This window comes from Sinocyclocheilus rhinocerous, unplaced genomic scaffold, assembly GCF_001515625.1.
Source record: "Sinocyclocheilus rhinocerous isolate Xijiao unplaced genomic scaffold, SAMN03320098_v1.1 scaffold1168, whole genome shotgun sequence".
Taxonomy (NCBI): Eukaryota; Metazoa; Chordata; class Actinopteri; order Cypriniformes; family Cyprinidae; genus Sinocyclocheilus; species Sinocyclocheilus rhinocerous.
Genome location: NW_015650373.1, coordinates 1252712 through 1266596, shown reverse-complemented (window position 1 = coordinate 1266596; position 13885 = coordinate 1252712). Strand labels below are relative to the sequence as shown.

Sequence of the window (13885 nt, the reverse complement as noted above, 5' to 3'; positions counted from 1 at the left end):
AGAAAGTATTATAATGTTTGCCTTTCTATTACTAATAATATAAAAGCAATCATTATGATACTTTTTGTATACATTTTAATTACTTTGTTTAACCGTTCTATCTGATGATTATTAGACAGACTTCTATCCGTATTAGACAGAACTGTTAACGACAACAGCGAACAAGAGGGAGAATGTGAGCACTGTGTGCGCCGTCAAAATAAAAATCCCGTCACGAACGCATCGGCCAAACAGGAAAACTAATCGGCCGATGCCGATATTTAAAAAATGCCAAATATCGGCCTTGGCGATATATCGGTCAACCACTACTTGTCATTTTATAGTTTGACAGCCCACATTAACTCTTATTACATGTTAAATATAAATGTGTCCAGCACAGTCTTTAACATTTCTTATTTGTGTTCTACAGAACAATGAAAGTAATATGGATTTGGAACAACATCAGGTTGAATAAATAATGGCAATTTTATTTTTTTATGGGCAGACTATTCCTATCAACAAATTTTAAAGTATGTTAAATAATCCCCATCCTGTCATGCTTTGCAGGGATATTGAATGTTCACAGAGGCATGATGGGATTGGAAAATAACAACAGGAGCAAGAATGCACTGTATGCACTAAACTGAATGCACCGCCAACTATAGAAAATGACCCACTTTGTACAACCACTCAGTAGAGCATCGGATAAATCAATAAAGAGGGTTAATGGACATACAAAGAGTGAGAGAAAAAGAGGATGGAGACAAAGTAACTATGGTATAGAGAAGATGACGGAAAAAAAGGAGGCGGGGAGAGACAAGCAAAAAAAGACAAGCAAAGAAGTGCTTAAGAGAAAGAGAGAGAGAGGAGGGGAGTTTGTGGTGGCACATGTTGCATGTTTAACTAAACCATCAGATCTCCATGGTAACGAGCCTTTGTGTTAAGACTTCCTCTTCCTGCTTGTGATGTGTCCTAAGAAAATGTCATCAGAAGACAAGGCGACACTGATCATGTCCACATCAGTGATTCTTTCGAGGCTACGCTTAAAAATGCTCATAAACACAAAGCATACTGTCAAAGAGGAACTTCCCCAAAACAAAGAGGTTTTTAAAGAAACATTAAACCAAAATAACTGGTGCTGGTCTGTTCCTTTAAAACCATCAAACAGGGAAAAAAAAAACACCATCTATGACAATGACCGATCATGTGTCTAACTCACCTCCCAGCCCTCTATGTGTGACTGTAATATCTCAAGAGCCTCTAGTTTCTCCATCTGTCGCTTGGTCTCGTTGATGTTGCAGCACACGGCTTTCATGGCCTGCAGAGCCTTCTCTACCGCGGGGTAATCTGAATGCTTCTTAGAGGTCCTCTTCAAAAGTTCCTGAAGGACAAACAGCAGGTACATCCTTGTGTTACACACTTACACGTCAACTATCTGCTGGTATGCTTCAGATACTGTCCACAAGGGGCTATTAAGGAGTATTTAAATCATCAGTAAATCAAAATTGACCCCATTTTCTTTTGTGATATACGTGCATGATCTTATTCCCAAGTAAGTCGATGTCTTTGTAATTATAAATGTACACCTCCATTCCCCAATAGTTATATTATTTTAAACAACTTTCCTTAAGAAACAGTAGCGTATATATATATATATATATATATATATATATATAAGAAATAAACAATCAACTCATAATGCACATGCTTGTAAATTGCCATAGTGGAAAAATGCAGTACTGAAGCAGTACCTTCAGAAGCAAAGGGTATTTACAGATCCTCTGGATGGGTGAGAGGAGATACCCCTCAAGAGGAACATCTGTGCTCTTCTTTCCACCTAACAACATGAGGTGCTGAAAAAACAAACACATGATCTCATTTGCACAATATCCCATTAAACTGATTCATGTTGACTGTACAGTGGGTTTCCATAGAAAGCATTGAAAGGCACACTCTCACATCCTGATTTGTACAGTAAAAAGTTTGGGTGTCACTTTCACTTCAATAAGTTTTGGAGATGCATCTATTTCCTGTGACAAGTTCTTCTAGCCACTAATGTTTATTTGTTTTAATCACTAATTAAATCTATTGCAGGGCTTCATATATGAAACTGATCTGTCACAGGACGATCACAGGATGTGTGAGGGATCTTCATCAGAATATGATGTAATAAAATAGACTGGACTTTTTGAAAAGGAAAGGTGCTTACCAGCAGGAAAGTCCGTACATGAGGGATCTTGTTAAGCTCCATCAGTAGTCTGAGAGCTTTCTCATGGTTACTACAGTACTCGCCATACACAGAGAAACGGTCCCTCTGCAGTAGAGAGAGAGAGGAGTCAAAACACTTCAAAAACATTCTGGAGTCAAACTCTTTCTTTTCTTTTTTTTGGTGGGGGTTCGACCCTACAAACAGATTTATACTTTTTTTGTTAGAAAGGAGGTATATTTTTTCACATTCCCATTTATAAATCTCATGTTCAGGGACAAACTTTGTCCCAGGCTGGCAGGCCCCTTGATCCACCCATAAAAAGGCCCTGTGAATTTCAGCGAAATCCCCGCTCAGCTGACATGGAAAATACTAAACATATAATAAATATTTTAACCTCTAGAATAGCTCAGTAAACCTCTTCCTTTAACCATTCTCTCAAATACTGAGCTGCTAAGTGACATAAAGGGGTGAATTCAGGTAGTGAAACTGCTAAAGAAGCAACAAGGCACTGTCATTCGGCCCTACATTATCAGAAACAGCACAGGAAGTGAAATAAAAGAGCATAGATTTTGCCTGAAAGCCACACCTTCTCTGTGGGGTGCAAAGCTAGGTGGAAATAAGAAGTTGCAAGCAAAAATAAATAAATAAATAAATAAAAGAAAGAAAAGCAACTCATCTTCAGACATTTAAAAGTGAGCAGTGCACACCTTTTATGATTTTAAGAGCTTAAAGATAAGTTGCTTTTCCTTAAAGTTTAAAGGGGTCATATGATGCTTTTTTAAAGATCATTATTTTGTGTATTTGGTGTAACAGAATATGTTGACAACTCCAAAGAGAAAGGAAAACTTGAAATCGCATCATATGACCCCTTTAATCCCAGCATGCAGTAATTACAACAAATCTCTACTACATTACCATTTAAAAGTTTGACAGCTAGTCATTATTATTACTATTTTAAATTATCAAAACTAATTTAAGTATTATGTAGTGGCCAATAATAATAATAATAATAATAATAATAATAATAATAAATGACTAATTAATAAGGCCAAATCTGCACACTCCGGACATCAAACTTTTTAAAGAGTACTGTAAGACACTGGTTAACTGCTTTTCCTTCACAATATGGTTCAACTAACCTTTAAAAAAAAATTATAATAAAATAAAATCCAGAAAGTCCAGAAGAACTGTTCATCTGGATCAAATCAGGGCTGAGGTGAGAGTTTATTAAAGATGCATGTGGTGAAGGTAGGATGTCATTTATCCGAGCTCCACAGGAACAGACTGTGTAGGTACTGTAACCTTGACAGGGACGCTGTGAATCCTGACGGATGAGGGTGCTTGAGGCATCCTGACAAAGCAGGAAACCGATACTGGGATTCCACAGGCACTGTGTGGTTGGACAGTAGTTGTGTTTGTTTTCCTCTTTATGATACATCTCCATTTTCGTGCTTTCTCCATTTACCCTCTTTATTTGTCTGTGTGTGTTGTCTGTACATGTTTGTCTGTGTATATGTCTAGAGAGGGTCTGGCATTTGCATTAGTGTGTATACAGTGTGTGTGTGTGTGTGTGTGTGTCAGTACTTTGGTTGGGCCCTCAGGGCTCCAGACCTCAGCACCTGTAATGACAGAGTTTGGCAGCATCACACACCCTCATCCATGAACGAGGCGAACATCTTGTCCTGGCATATGCTTCATAGCACCGTTCATCCAAAAAACACATACACATACACAGTGAGTCCAATTAAGAGGAAATTCACTCCAGTTTGAGGTTAAAACCTCAGAATGTTTCAGTGAACTTGGTCGAAGGTCACATACAGATGCCAAACCCAAAATGGCTTCTTTTGAGAACCATAGAAAGAGTTAAAGTGCCAGAATTAATGTGAATGGCTGACAGCCAACACTAAGAAATGAATTAAATCAATGTTCAAATCACAAATCATCATCACTACCATATTTCCATAGAGGGAAAAGTATTTTAATTTATACAGAACTGTTTATATGGATAAAGAAGCTAGAATTGAAGACAGCTATTTAGACAACATTACCAATGTTTCCATAAAGTTGCAACATTAATGCACAAGAAAAATCTGAATATTCCATTCAGTATTTTTAATTCAATATCCAAAAATTCTAATAAAAATACTTGAATAGTAACCCTGATAATATCATATCAAGCCTTTCAGAAACTGAAAAATGTAACAAACCAACTGACTAAAAATGGATCAAGTATTATCATGCAGTGATTTTGGACTGATATCCTAAATAAAGTGGAGCAGACAGACCTTCTACTAAACCCCTAGAGCTGCTAACTAAAATCATTATATACATTTCTTTCTTCTGTTTGAACTGAACATTTGTTGCTAAAATTGGAATTCTGAGTGAAACTGCATTTTCTACACTTTTATTGAACTACTGGTCACATGTCCGACAGGTTACACATTGAAACACTTTTTTTTTTTTTTTAGAAAGACCACAGGGAGGGGAGGTAGTCTCGGGGCTGACAGTATTTTGAGAGAATGGAGGAGGTGACTGCATACAGATCTAGGATACTGGGAACGATCCCGCAATGGATGGATTGGGAATAACATGTTAATGGTTTGCATGACTAATAAGCTCAAAAATCATAATAAATCAATTGCTAATCAGAAGAGCACTAGTTCAAAGATGATTTCAAATGTAATCTCATGGACTCACAAACTTGAGGAACACATGTCCGAGAGAATGATGCGCCTGGGGTTCAGGCTGCAAACTGGCATCCAGAGTCGAAAGAAACTCGCAATGGACTTCCAAAATTGACTCGATGTTGGAAAACAAGATCTGAGTGAAAGAACGAGACAATATTTAAGAAAATCACTTAAAAAAAAAAATGTTTCTGCATGAGCAAATGCTCTTGACACTTTTCTCCAAAAAAAGAAAAAATTCAGACACCTAAGCCACACTTTAAAACGTAAAAAAATATCAAACCTAACTGGCATTCATTTTAAAGAAAGATCATTTATTTCCACATGGTTTGATCTTAAACACTTGATTTTAAGTGTCCAAGTATTATTGTAGCCACTGTATTTCTTCTAAATAATAATACTGCATGTAAAGGTTTTTTTTTTTTTACCTTGACCTGCTCTGGAGTGAGACATTGTTGGTTTTCTGCAGTCTGCCTTATTCTCTGGAGAAAAGCCTGTTGATTTACAAAAATAGAGAGAGATACAGAGGGAAAAAAGTTAGTGTTTATAACATGGAATCACTGTGGTGTGGGGCAAATTTGTATAGTTGCCACACTTATGTTCATTTTTTGAAGTTCAATTCCTGTAAGTTTATACCCCCTTTCTGTCTATAACTCTGACTGGAGACTCAACATTCATCTTCAGTGACAAACACACACAACAATGTCAAGTCAAACTCCACATACTACACTGTCTACTGGAAATGGTTTAGCAAGCATCACATCAAAGAAGAAAAAAACAGGAGAAGTGTCATAGATACATTTTCAGAGGCTTTACAAAGAGATCTTAACAGCACTTTACCCTGCAGTGCATACAGACTATGCGCTAAAACTGAAAGGATGGGAGGCCTTCTACACAAACATGCACACAAAACTATCAAATCAGAAACACAAAACTCAAAGTAATGATTTATATCTGCATTTACTGCACGTAAATATAGCGAAACTTTTTATAAACGTTCAGTCATTATCAATGTAGGACTGCAAATCTTCAGCCTGCACTGTATATACATATAAAGCAGTGTTTCCCAACATTTTGACTCCAGGGTCCCCATTATCGACAACAACAATATGACTTTTCCAGTTTTTCGTTATTTACTGGACAAGGATTAAGGGCGAAAAATTAAAAAAATATTTTTTACTAACAATTTCTACTCAGTAAAATATAGAGCTTGGTATAACCAGAAAAATTTATATTCATTATAAAAATACAGCTATATGATTTTATTAATTTACACGACTTTTCCATGAGCGGGAACCCTGATTCTTTAAAGAAAAAAAAAGTTGAGGGGGTGAATTAAAATAAGAAATATCTTGATTTTTAGTTGTTTTAACATAATTTGATGCTTGTTTGGTCATATTTTAAATTATTTTAATCTTTCATCTTGAAGCCCCATTGAAAGTTTGCTGAGGCCCACTGATATATCCACATTTAGACCGTCTCTGCGAGTCAACAGTATATTTGGTGAACTGTAGATAGGCACATTATCCATAATCTTCATTCAGCTTGCTGAGAAGCAGATACAAATAGAAGCAGAGGGTTAAGAGAGAATTATAAATATTATCTTCATCACTGATTTGCACAGTTTTAGAAGAGTCTCCCCTGGAGAAAGACAGTCTGCCACTCACTGACTGTTTCTAATTCTAGCTCTGTAAAACACTTCTCATCAGCAGCGGCAGCAGCAGTAGCAGTGAGGAGATCTGCTAACAGTGCGCTCGACTCACTCCGCCCCAGTGTCTGTTAAATTACCTGTCACTACAGCTATTGTCTCCGACGGTCTCCCACAGCAACAGGACACAGCTAAAGACTTATCCTGAGCGTTTTCACCTTTGCCACCTCTGCTATTGTTGTTTTTTCATTCCATCTTTCTCTTTGATTCTTTTATTAGCATGTGAGGTGATTTTGTGCGTCAGCATAGGGCTGACTGTTTTGGTAGAAAAATCTCTCATCGCCAGTCTCCTTCATCCTTCTCTCATAGATTTTAAAGGCAAACAGGACCTTAAATGCAGGCCATCACGCCTCTTTTCCTTTACCACATAACAGGATGAAAAGTTGGCTAATGAAAAGCACTCGCTGTCCCACGGCATCCTTCTGATAATGACAGACTAACTCTCGGTCACACTTCTGCGTCTCTGGAAGACATTTAGGATGGCAGCTTATGCTCCTAAGAGTGTTTGTTTATAGAAACTCTCCAACACATTTAGCTGTAAACATCATGTGAAATCACATGCTTGCTTTCAAGAAACGCTCAAGTCAATTTAAAGGGACAGTTCACCCAAAAATGAAAATTTTGTCATTTAATCACTTCTATTGTTCCAAACCTCTATGACTTTCTATTTTCTTTAATAGATAAAAGAAGATATTTTGAAGAATGTCTCAGTCTTTTTTTGTCCATAAATTGTTTTGGACCCCATTGACTTTCATTGTATGGACAAAAAGTCAAAACATTTTTCAAAATATCTTTGTGTTCTTCAGAAGTACTAATCACTTCTATTGTTCCAAACCTCTATGACTTTCTATTTTCTTTAATAGATAAAAGAAGATATTTTGAAAAATGTCTCAGTCTTTTTTTGTCCATAAATTGTTTTGGACCCCATTGACTTTCATTGTATGGACAAAAAGTCAAAACATTTTTCAAAATATCTTCGTGTTCTTCAGAAGTAAGAAAGTCTTACATGTTTGGAACGACATGACATTTTCATTTTTGTGTAATCTAGCCTATCCCTTTAAATGTCAAGCGAGAGCAGCACATTAAAAAATAAATGTTTTCTGGAAAAAAAGGTGCATTTCTAGCTAGTCTGTTTGTAGTAAAGATACATCAGATTTCCCAGAAGGGACCGGAGCACACTTGTAACTGACACTTAGTGTAATACAGGTGGTGATAATGGTGGTCCTGTTGTTCATTGCAGTTCCTGGCGGCAATGCAAGGGGCCCGTCCCTCAGGCCCATCCACAGTAATCCATAAAATGGTCATCCATGTGACTCAGCCCGAAGGGCTGGTGGAGTTCTAGACAGGATGTGGATCTCCAAACTGCCACACATACAGAACGAAGGGTATGAAGGGTAAAAGGAGTGTTTGGAAAACATGGATGGAGTTTATGGAAAAGATTTCTAAATATTTTCAAAAAATAATGAACACTTGTTTCCTAAACCTCGCCCCCAAAACTCATGCCATTGGTTGAGCCAATGTTGCTTTGTTGGGATGGTCATGATGCTCAACAAACAATTTTTAATAGCACCACATAATCACAAGGTATATGCTTTTCAGAGTGACATATAGCCGTCTCTGTATGTGATATGAGAAATTGTTACATTGAAAAAAGGCACACTTCATTAACCTTGAAGAGTTTGAGAGTCTCTCAGTCCTCCCCAGGCTGGCCTTTTCCAGCATCACACTTATGCTTACATAAAAAAAAATCACGTAAATAAACAAATACTACAAGGCTACGTTGTGATTCCATGGCAACAGTTACCGTTTCTCTGGGCAACGGAGAGTGTGAAGTCAGCAGCAGAGGATGACAGGTGCAACCGAGGGCATGTGTGCAAAATGAAAAATGAATTAATTCATTCCGATTCAAAGAGGCAAAAGGCACTGAGCTAATGAAATACTGCACGTCAACCTTTACAAGAAATTCTGTTGTGACTTCAATCTCTTCCAGTAATCAGATGATCCTGCGTTTTATTGAATGAAAGGACTGAACTCTGCATATTACTCTGATTTCGTTCTCAAATGGAAATTTCAAGTGTGTGAGGACTTCAGACATTACAGGTGCAACTGACATGTAGAGGTGAGTGAGGAAAACTGTTAATTGCACAAAAATCTGAAAAACATTTGAGAAAAGACACTCAGCAAAAGTCTGTCTGAGAAAAAGGAGAGTGATAATATAACTTATTTTCAAAAAATCTATATAATAAAATATTTATGTCTGAAGATAACGTATAGCCTTAACTTATGCTAAGAGTTATGCAATTATAATAATATCTTTAAAGAAGTTAAACTTCTTAATTATCTTTTTTCATAAATTATAAAAAAATAATAATAATAAACCTGTACACAGAATTTAAAAACATTCAATAAAAAAGTCAGGCAAATTGACTAATTGTAAGCACTCTGATCAGGTTTACATAACAGAAGACTGTGACTGTCTGTTCTATCCAGCTGGTAAGAGAGACAGGGGAATAGAGTTACACACAGTAGAACAGCCACAGGCTATTAGATCATGTAGAAGAGCATGAATGTGTCCATATGTCCTCACAAAGGAAACAAGCTGTTTTCCCCCCTCAATGAAATGCTTTGCCAGGAAACAGACATTATAATTTTGCCACCTGCAACACAGGGTGACCTTAACCAAACACTGACACTAATTCAATGACAGGAGCGAGACCTTGGCCTCTTGCATTTCAGGAAGGAAAAGGCAGAACAAACCTTTTCCGTAATAAAAAGGCTGCTGTTTCCCACACACAGTACATCAACACTGTTCATTGTTTAGATGGTTTTCCTTTAAATTAGCACGTTATCAAACAATGATTGTCATTATTTAGAAAAAAAAAAAAAAGAATCGGAAGCTTGCACAGTCTTTCACCCTTGTATTGAGGACGTACTACTGCCAAAAAGAACATACCGCATGGAAACTGTGAAGTAAGACTTGCACGCATAAACACTTACAATGCACTGAATATGCACTCGTTTGTGCACCTGAGAAACCACAGCCATGTATGAAGCCCACTGCAGTTTTTAACACCACACAGTATACACATTTCCCGAAAGTCCCTTTGAAACGGATGTGCCTGGACAGAATATCAATGTAAAGTAAATGTACTTGTGGCGTCGTTATACAGCCTGTAGTCATGGCAATATCTTTCACAGCGGACCCTTGCTATACTGTGGACATTAAAGGAATTTTCCTATATGAGAAGCTCTATCGCTAGCATCTGTAGCAAATCATTTTCCCCTAAACATTCAAGTTAAGTGCATTTCCGTCAGCACATTTTACAGTTTGAGAAATATATTCCTTCAATTTCAAGTTCATTAAAAATTTCATCTCCTTAATTCTATCCCTCACTATGATAAATTCATATCCAGATTTGGAATAAAAATTTATTTTGTTGGCCTAAAACTTAAACCATGTTGCAATAAATATCAATACGGTTCAGAAATGCATATACTATAGTGTAGGAAATATATTTTTATTAAATGCAGTATTTAAGAAATTAAGAATGAATAAATTTTTTGAATTCATGAAGATAAATTCATCTCAAATCTCAATTTAATTAAATCTCAGTGTGAACAATGATAAATCAAATACAAAAACATATCAAATACAAAAGTAGATAATGCACAAGATAAAATAGCACGATAAATACTACAATACCTTTTTACATAATTGTCCTTGTGATAGGTTATACAATTTTACCGTCTACCGTCACCGTTTTAGGGTTTTTTAATTATTGGGAGTGTTTTCTACACATTTGCATGAAAAAAAAAATTCATATTAACAAAACAACAATATTTGCTATTATGACTTTACAGTGTCTGCATCAAACTAATTAGGAAGGCTTAGAATACAGTGAAATGCATCAACAGTTAGTCAACATTAAAGCAGGAATTCACCACGGGGGCATTTGTGGCCAATTTTAATGGCCTATCTGAGGTATTTAGTTACTTTTGGTGACATTTTTGGACACGGATTCCAACCAACAGTGTTAAATAGCACACTTACCAGCAATCACAATCTTACAAAGTGAACCAGCTGAGGTGCAGATATAACCAGCAGCAGCTCAGTTCCAACAATGGCACATGGGCAGATCTTACCAGGGTCTCAGAGCTGAGAGGAGGACTTAAGTGAAAACTATTCACTTTCATCCAGCACATCTCTGTCCTCAAGAGCCTGAAGAGCCATTTCTGTCACACTTGCTTGCTCTTGGAGGGGTCAGACACTGAACAGCGATGGGCCACTCTAATGACCTCCTTTACGGCCTCTCTCTCTCTGACAAGTCTTTCATTATCATGCAAACAGACACACCACTTAGTCCCTCTCTGATAAACAAACACTACTGCAACTCAATTAGCCGATATTAGCAATGCCAATGCGCTGCCTCCTGCAAGTATGGATAAATGAAAATGTATTATTGCTTGTGTTAGAAATAGCATACTATCGTACTCTGTATACAAAGCATGCACATTTTCTTTACACATAGAATATGATTGTGCTTGCAATGTGCTTGACCTGCCCATTTCCAGTGTGCTAGATGAACAGGAAGTAATAACAAATGTGATTTTTTTTCACTCTCTTGACACATTATTTCATCAGAATTCAGCTATTTGAAATGTTTATAGTGGAATAATGGCCGCTGTTTCACTTACTACAGTACTTTAAAAACAGTATAAAGTGCATACTACAGTATATTTAAGCTAGTATTTTCATTCTGAACATAGGCAATTTGTAAAACAGCTAGCTAATATTGCAACGTGTATGTTCTGTTTTTAGAGTCTTCAGCAAAGATGATCCGGTTTTCACTTTCCACTGACTGGTAAATGCTGAGTGCAATTAGGAAATGAGAATCTTCCTCTGAAAAATATAATCTTTTTAAAGAAAGAACGGCCCGGAAATCAGAGCAATGGATGAACTGAGATGAAACTTGTGAGGAAGGGGGACATAAAGTTGAGTTCTCTTTACGAAAAACAAAAAGAGGAAGGATATGACTCTAGATAGGAAACGGTGTGGTGTAAAGAAGCTTTGTGTGGTCAGTGCACAGAAATAAGGCCACATGCATGCCAGTGTGCAGCTAAAACAGAGAAACAACCTCACAGGCATTGAGGACAAATTTGGGTTCTGATAAATGTAGATGTGTATCTCAGACTTGCAAATCCATTCGACACACTGACTGAGGTAACGTTAAGGCCCAAAGACTTCAATCCTTTAGGGAATAAAGGATTGTTTGTAGCCATTCTTGATGTGAGGGAAGTGAAGTTTCTGATCTGAGAGCAACAAAACATCATTTTATGGAGTAAAACTAAAAGATGCTAAAAGAGGTGAAAATCTGACAGACATACTTTCCTGTCTCACAGCGCTGGAGATCTAAACCACCAGCTATGCTGAATTTCGAAGTGACAGAAGGTCAGACATGGGCAACAAGCCTTTTGTTTGATGTGAAGCAGTCAGGCAAAGATGGTCAGACAGTAAGGTGGACCACACCAGACTGGCCATATGCTGTCATGGACTTCAACCTCTCCCAAAAGGACTGAGGGTCAAGAGCCTGCTGCCACCACTTCTGCCATCAGCAGACGTCGAGACTAGCACTGTTCTGGTTGACCTAGCAGCGCCAGGCCACAGACGGCGAAAGAAAGTGTGGTAGACAATCAACATGTCCTGGTATATGAATTAGAATATCACTGAAGCCACATTGTGTAAATTCAGATAGTTTCCTATTACCTTGGTTAATTTACTTTGCAGCGAAACAGTGGGTAGTCCAGACACTGCTTTATTTGATTACTAGAATATTCTCTTATGCGTCACTGAGATCCTGTTTTTTAACCACATGCATGTACATAAAAGCACGTGAAGTCTGTCAAACAGGGCAAATACAGTGGCACTCCACTGAAATAAGGGACAAGTCTGGCTATTGCAACATGCTCTTTTTAAACCTCTGGTTGTGAAACTAGGGCAAACTCAGCAATTTCATTAAACGAGACGGCCCCGCCAAACCATTGACTAAAACAAGTGGACAAAAGGCACAGCATTTGGTATTGTCAGCTTTGTACCTAGCCAATTTGTTGATAAAATAAAATAAAATAAATGTAAACAGCGGTGACCCCATTTTATGCAAGAATGTGTCCGATTCCAATCAAAATCTGTTAAAAAGCATTGGTCCGGGTGAGCCTAAACTGCTTAACACCATAAGAGAAGCTACAGATCAGGAAAAAAGCAGAAATACAAAAGCATTAAGGCACACTTGTAAACCTTCACTGTAGCATGTGATTCCTACTAATCAAACAAAGAAACAGAAGTGAGACATTCGAAAAACAGTGATGTGCTGTTTTTACAGGCGCTACACAGAACAATGTGTACAAGTGCAAATTCTGAACTTACAAAGCTGAACCTCAAGCCTACAGGCTACAGGTCACATCCTGGTCCAACAAATGATAATCTGGCAAAATAAACATCTGTTTACAGTGTTTCCCCTGCCATTATATTAGGGGGGTGGCCCGCCCCCCTTGAAGGTCAAGTTAATTTTATTTTCTCTATAGCGCCAGATCACAACAGAAGTCATTTAAAGTAGAGATGCACCGATTGCAATTTTCTTGGCTGATTCCGATTTCCGATTTTTTGTTAGTGTGATCTGCCGATACCGATTTTTGCTGATTTCCGATTTTCTTTCTAAGAACTATAATTGACAGCATATACAAACAAAAATCTACTTTTCTTCAACGCAAAGTTTTATTTTCATAAAAAAACACAAGTAAAAATCAGTAATAAAATAAGAACAAAAACTAAAAATTGCAAACAACAGCACAAATAAATGCAATAGAATAACAAGAGCTATGAAACTAAGTTTTCCAGGTTAAGTAACTTTTTATTCAGTTAAGAAATACTACAGAAATTAAAGTAATCAAATATGTAGTTTGTTTCTCCAAACTTTGAGTCCATAAATTACACTGAGCTCCCTCACTGTCTGATCAACTCTTCAAAGCCTGCTATAGCGGCGGCTTTTCCCGGTTATCTGGGCTTTTATTGGTCCCTTTTCCCGGTTATCTGGGCTTTTATTGGTCCCTTTTTCCCGGGCTTTTTTTGGTCCCTTTTTCCCGGGCTTTTTTTGGTCCCTTTTTCCCGGTTATCTGGGCTTTTATTGGTCCCTTTTCCCGGTTATCTGGGCTTTTATTGGTCCCTTTTTCCCGGGCTTTTTTTGGTCCCTTTTTCCCGGGCTTTTTTTGGTCCCTTTTTCCCGGTTATCTGGGCTTTTATTGGTCCCTTTT

The 13885-nt window shown here is 37.4% G+C and overlaps 1 protein-coding gene across 1 annotated transcript in view; it reads right to left on the bottom strand.

The window, feature by feature from the left end:
* The window catches only part of LOC107711923 (phosphatidylinositol 3,4,5-trisphosphate-dependent Rac exchanger 1 protein-like), an 83217-nt gene that overhangs the window by 53791 nt on the left and 15541 nt on the right, over positions 1 to 13885 (bottom strand). The window contains exons 2-6 of the mRNA XM_016517014.1: positions 5301 to 5366; positions 4886 to 5008; positions 2189 to 2293; positions 1731 to 1832; positions 1199 to 1360 (exon numbers count right to left, since the gene is read on the bottom strand). Coding sequence (XP_016372500.1) covers positions 1199 to 1360; positions 1731 to 1832; positions 2189 to 2293; positions 4886 to 5008; positions 5301 to 5366 — 558 coding nt within the window. The remainder of the gene's footprint in view (positions 1 to 1198; positions 1361 to 1730; positions 1833 to 2188; positions 2294 to 4885; positions 5009 to 5300; positions 5367 to 13885) is intronic.